Source organism: Episyrphus balteatus, chromosome 3, assembly GCF_945859705.1.
Source record: "Episyrphus balteatus chromosome 3, idEpiBalt1.1, whole genome shotgun sequence".
Lineage (NCBI taxonomy): Eukaryota > Metazoa > Arthropoda > Insecta > Diptera > Syrphidae > Episyrphus > Episyrphus balteatus.
This window is the reverse complement of record NC_079136.1, coordinates 33,040,876-33,062,926: the sequence shown is the minus strand read 5'-3', so window position 1 is coordinate 33,062,926 and position 22,051 is coordinate 33,040,876. Positions and strand designations below refer to the sequence as shown.

General features: G+C 29.0%; 1 protein-coding gene across 1 annotated transcript in view; it reads right to left on the bottom strand.

The window, feature by feature from the left end:
- Positions 1–22,051, bottom strand: part of LOC129915244 (extracellular serine/threonine protein CG31145) — a 107,766-nt gene that overhangs the window by 46,133 nt on the left and 39,582 nt on the right. Inside the window, exon 4 of the mRNA XM_055994725.1 lies at positions 113–237. Coding sequence (XP_055850700.1) covers positions 113–237 — 125 coding nt within the window. The remainder of the gene's footprint in view (positions 1–112; positions 238–22,051) is intronic.

Sequence of the window (22,051 nt, the reverse complement as noted above, 5' to 3'; positions counted from 1 at the left end):
TCTGACAAATGGCAACTTGATAAAGGCGATGTATATGGGGATGTAAAGAAGAGTAAAAAGGTATAAGGTGTATACACCAGTTCATCATACTAACTTGTTGTAGGGTACTTACATACGTGGTGAATGGGTAAATTGGCCATGTCGCGTATGACGGCATCCACAACTGTGTCGTTCTCACGATAAAGCTCTTTCTTTGATATCGCCAGTTGGAATTTTTCCAAGTTCGATGCATTCTTGCTGAAATGGCACAAAAAAAAATAAAGTTGAAAAAGAATGTGCAAAAAAAAATATTACAAAGTTTTATCGAGCTATAACATAAAAAAAAAAAAAATTGAGAAAAAAAAAAAAATAGGGAAAAAAGAGAAGAAAATAAAACAATACCTTTGAACCTTGAACACGAGAGGGAAAATTTAAATGGAGGCTAAGCGTTTTTTTTTTTTTCTTTGTTTTTTATTTTTTGAACTCAGAAACACACACGAACTCACACACTAATATGCATATGATTTTGATCCCTTTTGAAAAATTTCGTTTTAAAATTCGTATCAAATCATCGGGAAAATCTCAAACACACAGCGGGAGAGATAGAGTGGAATATTCATATAAGGGATGTGGGAGGGATGTGAAAGGGAGGGTGAAACGTGGCAAATTGAAATGTCGACGACAAGTATTTTTGCAAACAAACAGTTTCAGTTACGTTTTTTGCCTACACATAAGGAACACAATGGATTTCTTCGTATCCCGAAACCAAATCAAGTGTTTGATTTGTCTTTGATTTGTAAAATGTGACATGGATATAAACCGAACCGCAACTGTGCACAACAGGGATGTTATCTTTATAACAGTTTTATAGGAACAAAAAAGCAAAACATTTTTTTTGAAATGGCTGATTAAAAAAAAGTTTGCTTGGAATATGTTTTAAAAAAATTTTTTTTTTAATTTAAGGACGAAGGATAATGCTTTTTTAATTTTTATTTTTTGGACAATCCTTGAAAATTTTATCAGTTATTTGTTTTGAAGACCCTTCAGGACCCGCTTTTTTATTTTTTTATTTTTCATTCTAAAATCATTTCCTTAAGCTCTAGAACTTTTTCCACAACTTAAAAAAAAACCCTTATAACAACTCTGCCTATTACGTTTGATCCGCGTATATGTGTGTGATGTGTGTATTGCGATGAAATTGTGCTTTAGATTTTTGAAGTGGCAGTGGTTTTCTAATATTTAACTTTGTTTGCTTCGCCTCCATCATCATCGTTGCGTTGTTTCTTCCCTCTCTTTGATTTGATTTTGTTGTCAAATTGGTAAAACGTGCTGGTTTAATTTAATGGAAGAGACCATATATAGCCACCTTTTACTCTAACAATCTCCTCCCTCCACCCCTCTTATGTTATCCTTATTGGTATCCTTCCAAAAGAAAAATAATAATAATAAGTAATTTATATTTTTTTGTTTTGGTTTGTTTTCAAAAGAACTATTTTGTGGCTGCAGGTGGCATCTATTGTATTTTGTGAAAAAGTTTTTATATTGTTTTCTATATTTTTGCAAAATGAAAGGACCTTAAATTTTTTTTTTTTATTAAAAAGGAGAAGAGATGAAACAAAATATTAGAATTGAAAGTCATTTCGATTGATTTTTCACTTTAAATATATTTTTGGGGAGTAAGGGTTGGAGGCATTATAGTTTTTGATTTTCAATTTTGTTTTTTTGATTTCTAAAATGGAGTTGTAGCTATTTTATTGGCCAAATTTATACCACAATAACGATTGTCTGTAAAATTATGATTTTTGGATTAATAATATGGTTGTAATATTTTGCAATGAAAGAAATTCAATCTGTTTTCTAATAGGTATGATTCAGATAAAGGGACCTTGAGAATAAATAGACCAGAAAAATTGTAGGGATTACTGATGTAGCTTTTTGAACAATTTTTGTTTAATGCTTTTTACTTCTTTATAACGAAGCATTTAAATGTAAGTATATGGATCCCTAAAATTATTGTTTAAACTATTGTATAGTATTAACTATTGTATAGTATTAAACTATTGTATAGTAAATACATAAGATAGTGGAAAAACAGGGATAAAAGTAACACTTTTTGTTAAAATGTATGCTCCTTCTGTAATTTTGGAAATGATCAGAGGATGTTGTAACAAAAACTAGGACATTGTAAAAAAAATAAAAAGTGGCATCTTGTACAACGAACTAGACCTACTTAGGATTATATACAAATGCCTATATTATTTTATTTTGGCCCTGGTGAATTTTAGTAAACCCGAATTCAATGCACTTAATCAGAATTCAAGGTCTGTTTGGCCCAATAGGTTCGGGCTTTGAAAAAAATGCAAAAAAAAAAACAAACAAAACTGCAATTTAGTTTTTTTCATTATTTTGCAATTTTGTCCAACGAGCATTGTAATTCAGATGGATTTTACACGCCACTTTTTGTTTTTCATGTGTCAGTGTAATGGTACCTTTACCTGTCATAAGACCGTTTTCTGCATATCAGACAACGAAATTTCTTAAATAGAAACGATTTAGTAGGTGCCATAAAATAAAATTTTCAAGGAACAAACATTTTTTTTACAATTTTTTTTTTTTTTTTTGATAAATTAAAATTTTTTGATATAATGAATCTCCGTTTTTATGTGTCAATTATACAGGGTGTCCCAAAAGTAATGGATCAAACGAAATATGCTGATTGGCCTACTAAAAGGCTCTCAGTATTTGGTAACTTGTTCCTCCCAAATCCTTACGGTTTTCGATTTAATGCAATTCTTGTGAAATTTCGAAAAATCCCTACTTGGCAACAGTATTTTGCTTCCTGCTCCCATTATTGATTTTTGTTTTTTAAAATTCTTTTACGAAAACATTGCCAAATAATTAGGAACAATTAATTAATCAAAATATTTTGTATTCCATACGCCATTTCGCTACAAATTAACTAACAGTTTCAAACCAAACCCTGTTTTGTTGAATTAAAATTGTAATATTTTGCGATCTAACTGCAACTTTTGAAACTTTTATACTTTTTTGAAAACCACAATAACAAATAAAATAATAAACCATTCTCGCACCGTACAAATTTTGTTTGCGGTGTTGCTCTCAAATAAAAGTTAGAAATAGATTTTTTATAAAACTTGAAACTGTTAGTTTATTTGCAGCGAAATGGCGTATGGAATAAAAAATATTTTGATTAATAAATTGTTCCTAATTATTTGGCAATGTTTTCGTAAAAGAATTCAAAAAAACAAAAATCAATAATGGGCGCAGGAAGCAAAATACTGTTGCCAAGTAGGGATTTTTCGAAATTTCAAAAGAATTGCATTAAATCGAAAACCGTAAGGATTTGGGATGAACAAGTTACCAAATTCTGAGAGCCTTTAAGTTCCCCAATCAGCATATTTCGTTTGATCCATTACTTTTGGGACACCCTGTATATCTCTTTTAAATGACACAACAACTTTTTTTTAAAAATTTTTTGAAAATTTGTAGGTATACCTAATTAATTTTTTTTTTTTAAACAACTCAAATAATAATTTAAAAGGCATGCTATACGTTGGATTTAATTCATTTAAAAAGATTGAAGAAACATAAAGAATCAAAAGAGTCAATATACAAAAATTTTGCGTGGAAAGGTGATTTTTTTTTCGTGGAAAAGTGAGATTAGAGGAAAACGTTGAAAAATACTTGTGTTCCCTTCACCAAAAAAAAAAAACACTTTTTCACCCAAAGTTTCATTTAAATTTTGGTTTTCATGACAAATTAAACGTTAATCCTAAGGCTGTTGGACATTCTTCACCAATTTATTGGCTTTTTTAAGACTTATTACAGAGTTTGCATCCTTATCGAAAAAAACACCCTTTCATTGTTTTTTTTTTTTTTCAAATCTCTTTATTCTTTGTTTCTATTCCAAATGTAACAATATTACCAAATTTCCACGTTATATCAAATTCTGATTTCTTGCAATAAACCCACGTTTTGTGTATACCTACCTAAAAAAAAAACACCCATTCTTATGAAAAAAAAAATGAATAGACAAATATTTTTATTCGTGAATTCCCATGGCAAAGACAAATTTTAAGTTCGTAGTGGTACCTACCAATTATACCATTGATTTCTTCGGACTTATCACGGATTTTTCTCATTTCCCAAAAAAAAAAAAAACCCCTTTCACCAAAAATATCTTTACAGACTGTTTAGATTCTTTTTTTCTGACATATAATATATGAGTATAAGAAAATAATTCTTTATCTTTTATTTAATATAAATGAAACATAAATATGTATTTACAAATTTTCATTAGGGTATCATTTTTGTTATTTTTAATGATATCTTCTATATAGTTGTGAATTTCATTTTTACTTAAAAAAACACCCTTTTCAGTCAAGATGATTTTGTAAATTTTTAATTCTAAAAATAATAACGAAAGAAACTCATTCACCAAGTTCAAGGAATTAACAAAATTTATGCCAACTGTTAGGTATGAACCCTTTTCACGCATAAGGCGCACAGTGGCCCATTTAGACAAAAGTGCTTGCAATATTCGAAAAAAATTTATAATTTGGGTTATTGGTGTGCCTTATAGAGCAAGTCAAAGTTAATAATTTTTTACTATGAAAAAAAATCTGTTTTTTTATTTTTTTTTCTTAGCTTTGAGTGTTAAAACTAGGAAGAGGGCTCCTAAAACGTTTTGATTTTTATTTTTTTTTTTCTAATGCTGTGTAAATATTTAAACCAAAAATTAAAAAAAAAATTAAAAAATTTATTTTTTAATTGTTTAATTTAATGTTTTTTGAAACACTGTTTTTTGCACACTTTTTCGACTTCAAATTGCATAGAAAAAAAAGATTCCTACGTAATCAAACCAAGCTCAGCTAATTCAAAATTCTTATATATTTCTTAATAAAAATCCAAAAACTCAGCTGTGTCATTTTGCATCCAACTGAGCTAGAGCGATTTGATTTGAAAAGGTCAGTCATTTTTTCGACATTTTTTTTTTTCATTTGTGTGAAAATAAAATCTTGGAAAATTAGAGTTCTTTGTTTTGTAAGTGGTGGATTTCAATAAAATGATTTTTTATGAATATATTGGGACCAAGGAGATGGAAAAGAGAAGAAAACAAGCGATCCAAACGCGTTTTCGAGAAGAGCTTGGACTTGATGTGGATAAACCAAAGAAAGGCTATGGAAATACTAATAATGGAAACACTTCAAGGAGAACAATCAGATGCAACCGCTCGAATAACTGGAGTCAATTTAGAAGTTATTATGAAGCTGAAAATAATACCTACTGAATGTTTTGAATTGCAGGGAAGTAGTGAATGCTGTTAAATTTGGAGAGTATACTAAGAAAACAGCAGAGCTTCTAAAAAAAAGTATCCTGAAAATCTACTCACGCCTACTCTTCACAAAATAATGGTCCATAGTCAAAATATCATTGAATAACAATCACTTCCACTTGGAGAACTGTCAGAAGAAGCCCAGAAGTGCAAAGTTAAAGACCACAAGAAGTACAGATATCAAAATACGTGCAAAGTTTCAAGGATTCGGCAGAATGAAGACCTATTTAACATGCTTGCAACCTCATCGGATACACCTATTTCTTTCTTAATGCATGTAAGAAACCAAAAAGATCTGCAAGAACAATACTCTCCAGAAATGATGAGTTTATTACAAATTACCCCGGACTTAGATGATAGTTTTAAAGAAATCTTATGTTTTTTATGTCTTAATTTGTTACTTTTATCTTTTTCCACTGTTTGACGTAATATATCACTGAAATACATTATAAATGTACTGTTCTATAAAGAAAAATAAAAAAATTGCATAAAAATAAAAAACAAAAAAAAATACTTTTCTCCCCACTGTTTCACTTGAATTGGTTCCTTTCCTTTTTCCCCACTGTGTCACCTAACTCAGATTACTTCAGAAATTGAATTTGACGATTGTAATCAAAAAACCATTATGTTTACAACCTTATCTAAAACTTCTTATTTTAACACCAAATTCTGAAACACCCTGTAAAGTTTTTTTTTTGAAACTCACAATTTTCATAGCCTTGGAAATTTCCTTCAAGATAAAAAAAAATTGTGGCGATGTCTATATTTGTTTAGAAGATAATAATTTTGCAAGCAAAAAAATTAAAATGGGCCACTGTGAGGCGCCTAAAAAACACTCTTTCAGCTCAAAAACAAAGCTTTTTAAATTATTTTTTCTTGCTTCATATGAAACCTCCATACCGAATTTTCAAGTGTAATATGTTTTTCACACGGGTTTCGGTTATATTTTACCTGATGTAGTCAAAAAGCAATCACCCGTAAATCAGATATAGTCCATTGAAATGTTACAAAAATTTGACCGAACCTTGCATTTTAGGTAGGACAAGATTTTTTTATTTTGATGTGTAGAGGAGGTTAATGTGAGTATACAATCTAGTTTTCGGGGTTGAAAGCCCCCCCATTTGGCCGCCATCTTGGAAAAAGGGGTGTAAACTGTTTTTAATCGATATCTTGCGAACGGTAAGTCCCACAAAAAAAATTTCTAAAGCGATTTTGTAGATAATTTATTTCTGTACAATTTTGATTAAGGTAATTTTTTGTGTGAAATTGAAAATAAGAAAGTTATACTTGAAAATAGATGTACATTTTCAAGAAAAAAATCTTTGAAGGGCCATAGATTTTTTTTACAACTTTTTTTGAAAAAATACTCATGACAGTTTTTAAAGATCATTTAATTTCCAACAATTTGATGTGCTCATTTTGCAGATTTCGTTTATATAAAGCTGTTGGAATGGTTTTACAAAAAAAAGTAGCAATTTATTTTCGTACTTTTATATGTTCATTTTATTTTTTTTTACTTCAATACAGGCTGATTCAGAAGAATATGTAGGTTGGGTTGAAACCCTACCGTTTAGTCAGGAGATCAATTTTCTAAAAAAATTGTCTTACTTTTGAAAAAAAATTACTAAAAATCAACGTTTTTTTGTAAAGCCGAAAACCCTTTCTTTTATACTATTTCTAATTAAACCTGTTTTATAGAATAGCTTTTGAAAAAATAATTTTCAAAATAAAAACTTTGAAAAAAAATACGAAAAAAATATTTCGAACTAATTTTTTTCAAAATTTTATATAATTAAGTACTAATTTAGTTTTCAAAATTCAATGCTAAAAAACCGGATGCAAAAAAGTCTTGTCGTTTTCGAGAAATTAAAAAAAACCAAAACTACTTTTTTCTAATAACCCCATTATTGTTTGTTTTAACTTTAAAAAATTATTTAATTATTAAATCAATTTTGTATAGTTTGTATTTATCTTTATTTTTCCTTCACAAAATACTTGACAACTGAACGCTGTGAAAATGAATTTTACATCTGGGTTATTAAAGGTAAACAGACCCCCAGAGAGCAGTTTAAATTTGTTTGGATTTAACGAGATTGGATTTAAAAAATTGGATATAAGTGGTGAAAGTAGTTTTGTTTTTTTTTTTAATTTCTCGAAAACGACAAGACTTTTTTGGCATCCGATTTTCAGCATTGAATTTTGAAAACTAAATTAGTACTTAATTATATAAAATTTTGAAAAAAATTAGTTCGAAATATTTTTTTCGTATTTTTTTTTTTAAATTTTTATTTTGAAAATTATTTTTTCAAAAGCTATTCTATAAAACAGGTTTAACTAAAAATAGTATAAAAGAAAGGGTTTTCGGCTTTACAAAAAAATATAACACGTTAAAATATGTGTAAACGTTGATTTTTAGTAATTTTTTTTTCAAAAGTAAGACAATTTTTTTTTAGAAAATTGATCTCCTAACTAAACGGTAGGGAATGGACCCTCCTATACCTCATGATTTTTTTCTTGTTTCAACCCAACCTACATATCCTTCTGAATCAGCCTGTATTGAAGAAAAAAAAAATAAAATGAACATACATATAAAAGTACGAAAATAAATTGTTACCTTTTTTTGTAAAACCATTCCAACAGCTTTATATAAACAAAATCTGCAAAATGAGCACATTAAATTGTTGAAAATTAAATGATCTTTAAAAACTGTCATGAGTATTTTTTCAAAAAAAGTTGTAAAAAAAAAGCTATGGCCCTTCAAAGATTTTTTTCTTGAAAATGTACATCTATTTTCAAGTATAACTTTCTTATTTTCAATTTCACACAAAAAAGTACCTTAATCAAAATTGTACAGAAATAAATTATCTACAAAATCGCTTAAGAAATTTTTTTTGTGGGACTTACCGTTCGGAAGATATCGATTAAAAACAGTTTACACCCCTTTTTCCAAGATGCCGGCCAAATGGGGGGGCTTTCAACCCCGAAAACTAGATTGTATACTCACATTAACCTCCTCTACACATCAAAACCAAAAAATCTTGTCCTACCCAAAATGCAAGGTTAATGTAACATTTCAATGGACTAATATAACTAAGAGTAATTGTATAGACTGGATTTTATTTATACCTAGTGTTGTGTTGACCCTCATCTTCTTCCTTTTTTCCGCAAAAAAATACCATCCATCCAAAAAATTTTTAAAGACTCTTTTGATTCAATAGAAAACATTATAATTAAACATCCAATTTTTTGTTTTGAAGAAAAAGTTACACATACGCCATAGTGACCGTTTACATTTTCAATCTAGATTGGTCTATCTTACCTGAAGAGGGGTAAGGTAATTAGCTTGAATTTTATTAAAGGAAAATAATTTTAAAACTTTTTAATTGAATGGTTGATTTCTGTCAGTTTTGTTTTGTTCTTAAAAAAAAAGCACTGAAAAAAAAACTTCTCAGCGCTTCTCTCCAACTGCATCCGCAAACGTTCAAAATAAATGATGTAATCCATTTAAATGACCTGCATCCTCTCATCATCTACCAACTTCCTATGTTAAACTCTATTCTACTACAACAGGCATTGTCAGAATTCAAAAATGAAAAAAAAAAAAAATGATGCACTGTGCACACTGGTAAAAGTATAGCATACCCGCCAAAATGTGTCTTCATCGCATTTCGCAGATAATATTCTTCAAAATGCATCCATGTGTCCTTCGTTTAGCGAAAGTAGGTATCTGCCACATTCCATTTGCCATGATGACATCTTTTCGTGCCAAACAAAAGTAGAAAGGAGTTGCTAGCAGCTGATGAAGCACACCCAGCCAGCATATCAGCCAAAGCAGTATGGCGTCAAAGTTCGCGCCAAATTGAGTTCTTACGTTCCTTCTATAATAATAAAAGGAAAACCACATCGAAGTCTAGAGTTATGGCCTGACAGCTGTTATACTTTGTTACTTGTAGGTACCTCTTCCTGATGCTCTACTACATTTTGGGCTTACTATTGAGTTGAATTTTCTCGCATTAGAAAAGTAGCAGGGATGGTGTTAAAGTAGGTATATGCAAGAACCAAGCCGGATTTGTTTTTTTTTTTTTGTAAGGAAATTATTCAGGAAAATGGTAGAATTACAGGAAGTTATAAATTTTGTTTCTCTTTAATATCTTTATATCTACTACGAATTTTAAACGAATTAAAACTCATTTAATAAACAGTCAAGTAAAATCTGTTTGGTGAATCATTATGCAAGACAAATGAAAGTGATGAATATTTAATTTATCAAGATTTATTATTTTATCTAAAAATAAATAAACAAAAAGCTATTGTTTGTCTATTATTTAATAAATCAAAACAATGAAAATAATTACTTTAAAAAAATGATTCGATGTAGGTATATCATTTTCTATTTACTACAGCAGTTTTTATATTTATTAACACAAAATAATGACTCACTAGGGAATTTTTTTAGAATGCATTTGACATGGCTTGTTTGAGATGGTAATTCACAATATTTTTTTTTTATTTTTTTTTATATTTTTTTTTATTATATTCTAAAATGGAATTACGCAAAAAAAAATATGAATCAACTGAAGTATCAAAAACAAATATTTTGTTTTACTTTGTCTATCGTAGATTTAAAATAATTTATTTAAATAACAAAGTTTTTAGTATTAGATACATTAGGGTGGGTCAAAAAAATCGAAATACTTTTTTTTTGATTTTGGTACTCCGAAAAATCGATTGCTAGACACCTCTAGAATATACACACCAAATATGAGCTCTTAATATTAATGGGAAGGTCTTCCGCTTCGCAATTTTCCATTTTTTACATCAAGCTTCTACTAAAAAAAAATCATTTGTTTTTAAATCGATTTTTTAGCAAATTTCTTTACATATTTTTGTAGGAAATTGAACGCTCTACAAAAAAGGCCTTGTACACTTTTTTGTTATTCTAACCGTTTAATAGATATTTGAGGTCCAAAAATCGAGAAAATCTTTAAAAATTCGTTTTTTGTTCTTAATTTTGTAACAACTTGAAAAATTAAAATAAACAAACGTGCAAGACATATTTTTGTACGAAAAAGATTGTTCCACAAAAAAGGTGTTATTAACTTTTTTTATTAATCTAACCATTCTAAAGATATTCGAGGTCAAAGTTAAAAAAATTATAAAAACAATTTTTACTTTTAAAATTTTTCTAATTCACAGGAAATTCATTATTTTCAAATTAGAAAGATATGTTCTTGCAGAGGCTTAAACGTTCTATAAAAAATTCCTTGGAATCAAATTGATTGCTTTAACCGTTTATAAGATATTCGTATCCAATCCAATGCCCACTGATTTCAGTAGTTTTTTTATGACTCGTATGCATTGCGATTTGGATACTGTTATCTTCTAAACGGTTAAAGCAGTCAATTTGATTCCAAGGAATTTTTTATAAAACGTTTAAGCCTCTGCAAGAATATATCTTGCTAATTTGAAAATAATGAATTTTCAGTGAATAAGAAAATTTTGAAAAGTAAAAAAATGTTTTTATAATTTTTTTTAATTTTGAGCTCGAATATCTTTAGAATGGTTAGATTAATGAAAAAAGTTATTAAGACCTTTTTTGTGGAACAATTTATTTCCTACAAGAATATGTCTTGCGCGTTTGATTATTATAATTTTATAATTTGTTACAAAATTAAGAACAAAAAACGAATTTTTAAAGATTTTCTCGATTTTTGGACCTCAAATATCTATTAAACGGTTAGAATAACAAAAAAAGTGAACAAGGCCTTTTTTTGTAGAGCGTTCAATTTCCTACAAGAATTTGTAAAGAAATTTTCTAAAAAATCGATATAAAAAAAATGACTTTTTTTTAGTAGAAGCTTCATGTAAAAAATATAAAATTGGGAAGCGGAGGACCTTCCCATTAATATTAAGAGCTCATATTTGGTGTGTATATTCTAGGGGTGTCTAGCAATCGATTTTTCGGAGTACCAAAATCAAAAAAAAGAATTTCGATTTTTTTGACCCACCCTAAGATACATGCACATAGGAAATAACTTTTAAAAATAAATTAACAATCATTTTTTTCCTCCAAGTACTTACATTTTTGGAGCTGTTTGAAAACTCTCCAAGCGTAACAAAAAAAATCCCTATTAAGAAGGAGCTTTGACAGGTATGAAGGTAAAAAAACATTGGGGTCAAAAATTACGACCAAATTACTTATACCTATAGTTAAGGGTTCAATTATTTTGATAGTTATAATTTATGTATTAATATTTTTTTTTTAAATACCTTCTGTTAGATACATTTATCAAAACGAAGAGGAACCATTCAAATAGGACCACAAGAGGTTGTACTTGAAGAATATAACTGACTTACTCAAAACTTGGAAAATAAATAGGAGCTGATATTTATAATGCTTGAAAAACTAAAAATCAGAAATTACAATCAAATTAAAAGAAAAAGGATCAAGCAAGACGAATTTGGCTATTTGAAATACGAAATATAATTTTGAAACGGACTTCATCAAGACTTGTATTAACCGTTTCTAAAACTATCTACATATTATTTAAATTCCGGAATTTTTTTAGGCAATGATAAATATGAGGATTTTTGAAATAATATAATTTATTTATTTTTAAGACTTTTTATATAAAAATTTGTTATATAAACATAAAAAAAAAATTAAAAAAACACAAAATTTCTTTTTCAAATGAAAAAATTAACTCTTTACAGAAATTGAAGTGCAAAACAAGTATGCAATTTAATTTCCTCTATTAAGAAGTATTTAAAAAAAAATATTTTGTGCATTGTTAGAGCCGATTTTTTTAAACTAATTTTTTTTAAAATAATTCTTTGGAAGACAAAATTAATTAAATTGGTGTTATTACACTGAGGGAAAAAACAACTTAAAACCAACGAAAACCACGTTGATTCAACTATTTTGAATGATTTTGCGTTGAAGACGAAAATTTTAAAATCAAAGTAGAAAATATAGTTAGTTTAAGTCGTTTGCCGTTATAAAACATCTTAAAATCAAAGTTGTTTCAACTTTGAAAAAAAAAAAAAAAAAAAATTGGTATCAGCTGGGGATCGAACTTACAATTCTTAGGTCTCTAGGCAAATGCTTTAGGTAACAACGTGCTATCTCACAATTGGAAATTAGGGTGATAAAATGCAACAAAAGCTGAAGTCCGACAAAATTAAAAAAATTTCTTACGTTGTTTCAATTTTATTTTAAAAGTGTTTCATGTTAGTTTTTTCAACATTAAATCAACGATGAACATTATTACATTTTACGTTGCGGTTTTTCCCTCAGTGTATTTACCTTGTTTTAAGAACTAACTATTAAATTATGGTAATTATTGCTATAGGTAGTTTTTCTTGTCAGTTTTTAAATTTGACTAAATTTAATTTTTAAAATCTGAAAACAAAAATTTAAATTAGGTACAAGTGCAAAAAGTCAATGAAATTATTAAACATGAAGAAATTCTTAAAATCAAAACTGTCAAAAAATTGTCATTGCATAAAATATAGGATATTTTAATTCAATTTAATTGACTTAATCCCTTAAACATTTTTTTACGAGATTCTTTAATGTATGAGAAAATAGAAACTTCTATAGATCAGATATAATAAATGCACCGAACTACTTGGTAAGTCATTTCTAGTGATGGGAACTATCGAATAAAAACTATCAAACTATCGATAGTTGTAAAATATTCATTCATTCGATAGTTTAAAATCATTCATTCGAATAGTTTTTTCGTTCGATAGTTTTTTATTCGATAGTTTTTTCATTCGAATAGTTTTTTCAAACTATAGTTTTTTCATTTGAATAGTTTTTTTTATTCGATAGTTTTTTCATTCGAATAGTTTTTTCAAACGATAGTTTTTTCATTTGAATAGTTTTTTTTATTCGATAGTTTTTTCATTCGAATAGTTTTTTCAAACGATAGTTTTTTCATTTGAATAGTTTTTTTTATTCGATAGTTTTTTCAATCGAATAGTTTTTTCAAACGATAGTTTTTTCATTTGAATAGTTTTTTCAAACGATAGCTTTTTCATTTGAATTTTTTCATATTCAGTTACTGTTTTCTTTCAGTCTATTAGATTGTTTTTTTTTTTTTTTTTAATTCAGTCATAATTTTATTTCTCTACTATTTGCTTTTTCTCTTGATTTCACAATTTAATTGTAAATGATTTTATCTGCATTTGAAGGAAGGACTGAAGGAAGATGAATGATGATACACATATTGTGCGATCTTCCAAATGATATCTTGAAAGTTTTTCAGGACTGAATTTATGTGTTTTATGCTGGAGTGCCCATATTTTCAAAACAAAGGCGGTAAAGAAAAGAAAAAAAAAGGCAGCACGGTGCATGAAAAGAAAAGAAGTTATCCGTCGGTCAGTGCGGTGTCATAAAAAAGTGACAAATGAGAAAAAAATAACTCTTTGACCTGGGAAGCGGAACATGTTCATTGTTCAGCCAGTGTATAGTTTATGAACCTAATTAGTGGGAAAACCCATCTTTTCAATCACTTGACGAAACATGGCGCCGGAAGAAGCAAAACATTCGCACAAACGGCAGGTATATGCGTCAACAAGTGGATTTTGTAAAGGGTTGTGAATGGGTTAGACAAAAATATGATGCAACTGTGTGGTTGGTTTGGATTATTGTAGGTAGGTATGTATATACTTTTGATATTTGCAATTTTGCATGTGGACGAGCAAAAATAAAAAGTGTAAGAAAAGGAAACAAATCCTTTCCAGTGGTCATTTCTCGACTATTTTTTTTTTTACGATTTTTATATTATGTACTTCAATGTATGATGGATGCTTCTTTAAGATGAAATCGGATGAAAAGTGAAAAACTTGATAAAATATTATTTTTAAATAGCAACTGAATATTTGATAGTTTTTATTCGATAGTTTATTTGATAGTTTTTATTCGATAGTTTATTCGATAGTTTTTATTCGATAGTTTATTCGATAGTTTATTCGATAGTTTTATTCGATAGTTTTTATTCGAATGAATGAATGAACTATTCGATAGTTCAAATCATTCAGTTACTAACTATCGATAGTTCAAATCATTCGATAGTTCCCATCACTAGTCATTTCGTTTCGACAAAAATGTTTTCGTTAATGGCTAGGTTGAGTAATTCGTAAATGTAATCTGACTGAGTCTTGCAATAATTTAAGCTATTGGTCATCATAATATATAAGAAAGTTCTAATTTTAAAGCCGAAATTTCAATGATTAAAAATGTTTCCAGTGAAAACATAGTGATAATATAGTAACAGAAATTCTACTACAGATATATTTTACAATAACGAAGAAAAAAATAACAAAAATAATAAAAAATTATTAAAATTATTATATTGAATTAGATACATTTTACAGCCTCCTAAGTTCATTTATAACAAAATCCAGCACTGATGCTATATCCTGATGCCCAACAACAAACACAAATTCTGACTTTTACCACAAAAGTCCAAAATGCAGCTTTTCGAAGAATAATCTGGAATTTATGATGATGGGGTATGGCCCCATTTTCTAGTTGTGTTGGATAGAATTGCTTTGGCACTATTGCAATAAGGACACAACGATGATGATGACGACGACGCCAAACGTTGGACGACAGAACCGCCACCATCCCATCAAAACGAGGACATTTTCTCTCTTCTAAACTTTATGCACTGCCACATGACAAAGTTGATGACACCCAATAGTTCACTTCACCATTGCCGCGCTGCATCATGAGGAAGAAGAAGAGTGAACGAACACCAAAGCTGTATGTCACAGATGTGAATGGTAATTTGCAGAGTGTGGTTGGTTGTAAGTGTATTAAAGTAGTTTAGTCGTCGAAAATGCATATAGCTAAAGCTTTTGTTGTAACCCAGGAAAGGCCAGGCCATCATATACATTTTTAGTGAGAAAATGTATTTCTGGTGAGTTACAGGGCCAAATGATCGATCATGTCTCTCAGGGTGACTGTTAAAGTTTTGGTTTTTTTGTATTTTTTTTTATTTCAAAATAAAGCCAGCTTCTTTTTTTTCGTCATCCTCGTTCACTATTGTAAAGTAGGAGTTAAAAAATGATATTGGTACTATGCCAAAAAAAAAAACTAAATGGAACTAGCCATCTGTGTAATAATGCATCGTCAATCACTTTTCTTTTTCGTTGTTGTTATTAGATTTATCAATTTTAATTTTTTTTTTTTTTCCTGATGAAGTTTTAGTTAGTTTTGAAAAGAACAGAACAAAAACTTAGATTTTGTGTCTTAGTTATTGTTTGATTTTTTTTTTGTGGATAAAAACTTGATAATGCTTCAGAAAATATTAAAAAAAAAATTGATTTTTTAAAAATTGGAGAGACATACAGAAATACCTAGGGTAACTTCGGGCATTATGGCGCACCGGGCATTATGGCGCACCTCTCAACTACCATACTTCCAATACTCGCATTTAAATAAAACCAATGCAGAAACTTTGGTCTTCGTCGAACAATAGCCTTGTGAAAATCGCAGGTCATTGCTATTATTTTTGTGCCAAACAAAAAAGAAAACAAAAAAAATATACCGGTTCTGGGTTCCAATATAATATCGCTTTGTTTTTGTTTGTGTGTATCTCGGTAACTATACAGTGAACGTGTTTGTTGTGAAGAGTGAAATGCAGAGTACAGTTTTAGTTTGGTTATATAACTTGTAATATTTTAAATGAAGTAAGAATTGTGTTTGGTTTTTGGTGTTTTGTGAATATGTGTATATTTTGCAATATGGCGCAGATGCAATAAGGGCATTATGGCGCTACATTATACCCGACTGCGCCATAATGCCCTTATGTAAAACTAATTTCAAAAGTAACTTACATAATATCTCTACATTTTTTTAAATTTGAAATTAACCTCAATTTAACGTTAATTTTAAGAAAGTTATTTACAATCATATTTCAGAAATGCCTTATATACGTAAAAAAAAGTAAAGGGCTCCGAAGTAAATGGGGTTCGCCATATTGCCCGTACATAGGGCAATATGGTTTTTTTTGGACTATTTTTATTTTAATTTATTTTTTGTTAAATAGCTTGAATTTTTATTCTTCAATAATTTATTTATGTTACGTTTTTATGAAATTTAATAACAAAAAATGATTGAAATAAAAATTGTTGTCCGTAGTAAAGTTATTTGAGTTTGTGCTTAGGTATGCCATAATGCCCTAATTTACCCTACTAAAAAGTTTCTTCTCAAAAATAACCTATAATTTCCTTTTTCAAAATACTCTTGTTTTTACGATAAATTCCATTACAAATAAACTGAAGAATAGTTTAAGCCATTTTAATATAGGGTAAATTAGGGCATTATGGCATACCTAAGCACAAACTCAAATAACTTTACTACGGACTACAATTTTTACTTCAATCATTTTTTTTAATTAAGTTTCATAAAAACGTAACATAAATAAATTATTTAAGAATACAAATTCAAGCTTTTTAACAAAAAATAAATTAAATTAAAAATAGTCCAAAAAAAACCATATTGCCCTATGTACGGGCAATATGGCGAACCCCATTTACTTCGGAACCCTTTACTTTTTTTACGTATATTCAGCATTTCTGAAATATAATTGTAAATAAGTTTCATAAAATTAACGTTAAATTGAGGTTATTTTCAAATTTAAAAAAATGCAGAGTTACTTTTGAAATTAGTTTTACATAAGGGCATTATGGCGCAGTCGGGTATAATATAGCGCCATAATGCCCTTATTGCATCTGCGCCATATTGCAAAATATACACATATTCACAAAACTCCAAAAACTAAACAAAATACTTACTTCAGTTAAAATATAACAAGTGATATAACCAAACCAAAACTGTACTCTGCGTTTCACTCTTTACAACAAACACGTGCACTGTATACTTACCGAGATGCACACAAACAAAAACAAAGCGATATTATATTGGAACCCAGAACCGGTATATTTTTTTTGTTTTCTTTTTTGTTTGGCACAAAAATAATAGCACTGACCTGCGATCGTCACAAGGCTAGTGTTCGACAAAGTCCAAAGTTTCTGCATTGGTTTTATTTAAATGCGAGTATTGGAAGTATGCTAGTTGAGAGGTGCGCCATAATGCCCGGTGCGCCATAATGCCCGAAGTTACCCTAGTTAAAGTAGCTAATTAAGAAAATTAACCACAAGAAATATTTCAATTTACCACAAAGGCTAAGTTAAGTGAATAATTTCATTCAAGACAATTTATTATATTAACATATTCAAAGAAACCGCAGTTAATTATCTTTTACCTTTGATTTAAGATACTCTTCTTTTAGTTAAGTGGGAGTGCGGTGATTGGGGTTTCTAATAAATTTTTTCCTAAAAATCGTAGTATTTGATGATTTTAGCTCTTAAAGACTAATCGTGGACACAAAAAATGCATCACTGCCTTGTTAAGCTAATTATAACACTGTGTTATTACTCGGGCGGAGACCTATCACTTTTTGTAGAGCTAGTTGCACTGATTACGAAACGGTATTATTTAAAAAGTTACTAACACCCCCACAATCTGGAGTTAGGGGCAAAAAACGGTTTTTTGGACATTCACCCATTGAGAAAAATCCAGCTTCGTCAAATTCTTACCCATTTTTGATTTTTACAGTTTCTGATAGAAGATAATTATACCTTTTCAACATAGTATAAAACATTGTGATTCGATTAATCCACCTAGAATTTATAAGCTGTCAAACACAGAGAAAAATATGACCCGCTTAAAACGATTGCCATATTGTTTTACCGTCCATACATTTCATAAGGAAATCTTATTTAAATCAACGATTAATAAGGTTTTTTTAAGGAGATTTCTTATTATTTTTATAGAGAAAATCTTATTAAAATTTGACTGAAAAGTTGATTTTTTTTGCAACTTAGCACTAGAACAAAAATCGCGATTAATATTTTCATAGCAGGTTGGTTCAGGTGGTAAGGTGGGCGACTAATGATTTGAAGTCTCCAGTTCGATTCCCAGCCTGGTCATCTTTTTTTTTATTTTTTTGCAGATTTTAAAACAATAAGGAAACCCGATTGTTTTAATAAGGTTTCCTTCTTGGATGAAAACCATAGAGAAATCCTATTGTTTTTGTTCTATTTTATGTGGTCTATTTTTCTCTGTGAAGTTTAAAAATTCCATTTGTTTCGTCATTTACCCAACTTCTACATTAATTATATTTAAAGTATATGTTTTCAAAACAACATGCTGTTTTAAAAATTAAATTCATAAATAACATTTATTTCTAAATGAAACGAGGTGTTTTTTATTGAAATCATTTCAAAATTGGCTTAGAAAAAAAATTAACGATTTCAACCCAGGTACAGAAATTCGAAACGTTGCAATTTTTTGGCATTGAAAACTGAAATCTTTCAACATCGAGAGAGTGAGCTCAATGCACCATTTTTAATCAAAAATAGATACACAAAAATGCAAAAATAACTCAGTAGCAACGCAATGTGCTAAGCAAAAAACTGTTAGCTAACTTGTTAGAACATAAAAATAAATCTTTTAAGATCAAAATTACGTTGGTAAACCATGGTTCCTAATGTGATACAATTGGACATTTACCTACGTTCAATTTGTTAAGCCAGAAAGATGTCTTAAGGATGCATACAAAATTCTTTCAGATGTATCATACTTTGCGAATGTAAATTGGATCTAAAAATAAAAAATCCATATAACCAAACAGGATTGTTGAAATAAAAAAAAAAAAAATGTATTGCAAATACAAAAATTGTATTGCCACTGAAAAATGTTTGCGTAAAAAAAAATATTACAACTGAAAAATATTTGCATTGAAAAAAAAATATTTATTGCAACTTAAAATATTTTGCATTAGGTAATAAAAAAAAATGTATTGCAAACGAAAAAAAATTGCATTGAAGATACAATTTTTATGGGAGCGGGTCATAATTCTGCTTGTCAAAATTCTGTACGACAAAATTCTGTGGGGTCAAAATACTGTAATACCATAATTCTGTACGTCATTATACTGTAAATACAAAATTCTGTACGTCAAAATACTGTATGAACAAAATACTGACATGCAAAATTCTGTTTTGTAAAATTCTGTACGGCAAAATACTGTATATCAAAATTATGTAAAAATGCTGTAAAAAAATATCGTTTTAATAATGTAAAAAAGTGCGCGCGCACTTTTTTACAATATCAAAACGATATTTTTTTACAGCATTTTTACAGAATTTTGATATACAGAATTTTGATGTACAGAATTTTGAAATACAGTATTTTGACCAACCAGAATTTTGCTGTACAGAATTTTGACTTTCAGAATTTTGTTCGTACAGCATTTTGCACATACAGAATTTTGACATACAGTATTTTGGCATACAGTATTTTGAATACAGAATTTCGCAACATACAGAATTTCGACCCCAACCCAATTTTTATTGCAAATAACAATTTTCTGCATTGAAGAAATAATTCAATGCAAAATGTGTGCATTAAATATTTTTTTAATACTCGTCGCATTTTTTACAAATTTGAATTTTTAACTTTATATCTTCAATATTATAGTTGAAAAAGTGTATTGTCAAATCGGGGCAACGCAGCCCGACTTCAGACAACACGATTTTGTACACCCTGACTCAGATAGCCCGATTAAATCCTCAGCCCGATTCAAGATATCATTCATTTAAGAACATTCATTTAAATTAAAAAAGTACCTAATTTTTCTCTACAAATCTCATGGCATAGCTTTATTGTAACGCTATCAAACCAATTTTCTGATATCATAATACCATCATTTTTCTGTAAACCAGCAAACGAAATTCCACGTGAATTAGCTAACAGGACTTTTCTTCTAAGTTCTTGTCAATAAAAAAAATGTAAAATCAATTTAATGATTCAATTTCAGATCTCTATTCCCTAGCATAAAATTAATATCCTCGTCGTAGTCATTACCAGCAAAATACTTCATTTCCTCAAAACATGCTTGCTTTTTTAATAATCCACCAATACCTACAAAATTCTATTTTTTTTTTCATTCTTAATTCGAAATAAAAAAAAATATATTCAATCATTTAAATTAGGTAAAAATTCAGAGTAGAATGTGAAGCTTTCCAGCTCCATCGAAGCTTTACCATCTCACCCAAAATGCACGTCGTCTGATGCTAAATTATAAAACACTTCTTTGTTCGAATTTATTCGTCTTGTTATCGAAGTGAATAAGATTTAATGGAAATTTGTTTTGAATCACAAGGATAGAAGAAAATAATAATAAAAAAAAAAGAAAATTCTTCTTTACTAGAGCTTGTCTTTTAAAATTAGGTAGCTATACCTTACCTACGATATACCTCATGAAATTGCCGTTTAAATAGGATAATTCTTGAGATGGTGGTTATAACGAGAGTAGGGTATTATAGATAGCTATAAGTTTGGTGGGTGGATAAATATCATTTACCCGATTCCATCTTATTTACGTGACTCAATTACAAAGGATTTATGTTCAGTTTCTTACACCCTTCTTCCCCCCATTATTTTCCTATTATAAATTTGGATTTAAAACATTTTGCTACATTTTGCTGCCGTGTCGCCTCACGTTTTTGAAACACACACTTACTCATCTCGGTCTTTTCTCTCACCTCTCATCTAACCTCATTCCCTTCTTCGTCGACCAGAACCACAATTTCACGAGTTTGTGAAGATCCCTTGGGGGTGCATATTATGCATAAATTCTCCCTATGCAACATTCACCCCCGCTGCTCTTTGGTACAATAGATGCATGCTAACAGGTGAATTGTGGGCGAGAGTTGTCAGAGCTTCATACCTCTATTCTACCCTATATTTTCTATATAAGTTTTATGCGCTGCTTTGTGCTTCTTAAGTCCCTAGAGAATAAATTAAGCGGTTTTTTTTGTTTTTTTTTTTTTTTTGTGTTGTGTGCTTCCTCATTTTTGATTTTAAATCCTTTGAACAAAAAAGAGGCGCTTTGCTGATGCGGTAATTTTTGCTTGGCTGTGAGCTTGAGGCGTGTTTTCATTCTTAGTGGATATTAAATTTTTTTTTATCGTCATAAAACTTTAAAGGAAGAAAAAAAACTACTGGGAACATAAATCGGAAAGATGAAAGCCCACAAAATCTACGTTTACTTTAACCAACCGTGCATTATGCTATGGCGTCTATGTGGTGTCGCGCATCTTCAATATCATTTTAAACTGAAATCCAAACCGTAAATGTTATAAACCAATAAGAGGGACTATAGGGCTCACTTTAATATTTATTTAAAAATTTGCATCTGCGTAATTCCATGGTAGGCTTTTGTCAGATTTTTGTACGTTTTCGCTTATATTTCTTTAAATATTCAGTTATTTAAGAATTTTAATACATTAACAATTAGTATATTAATTTGTTTGATGGTTCTTCATATTAAAAGTATTCCAACCATTGTAGTGCCTTAGAGTATCTTTGAATAAAATGTAACGGGTGTGTCGTTAGAAAGTCACACCCGTTACATTTTATTTGAAGAAATACCTATACATACATTTATCATATAATTACTAATTATTAAAAAAAAAAGTGGTTGTCTTAAAGTCAGACTATAATTTTACGTGATAACGTCATAAGAAAATAGTTCATTTTTTTTTTATATAACAACTTATAATAATAATTATTATTATTATATTATATAATTATAATTTTATACCATCTGAAAGCCTATTATTTTAACTCAA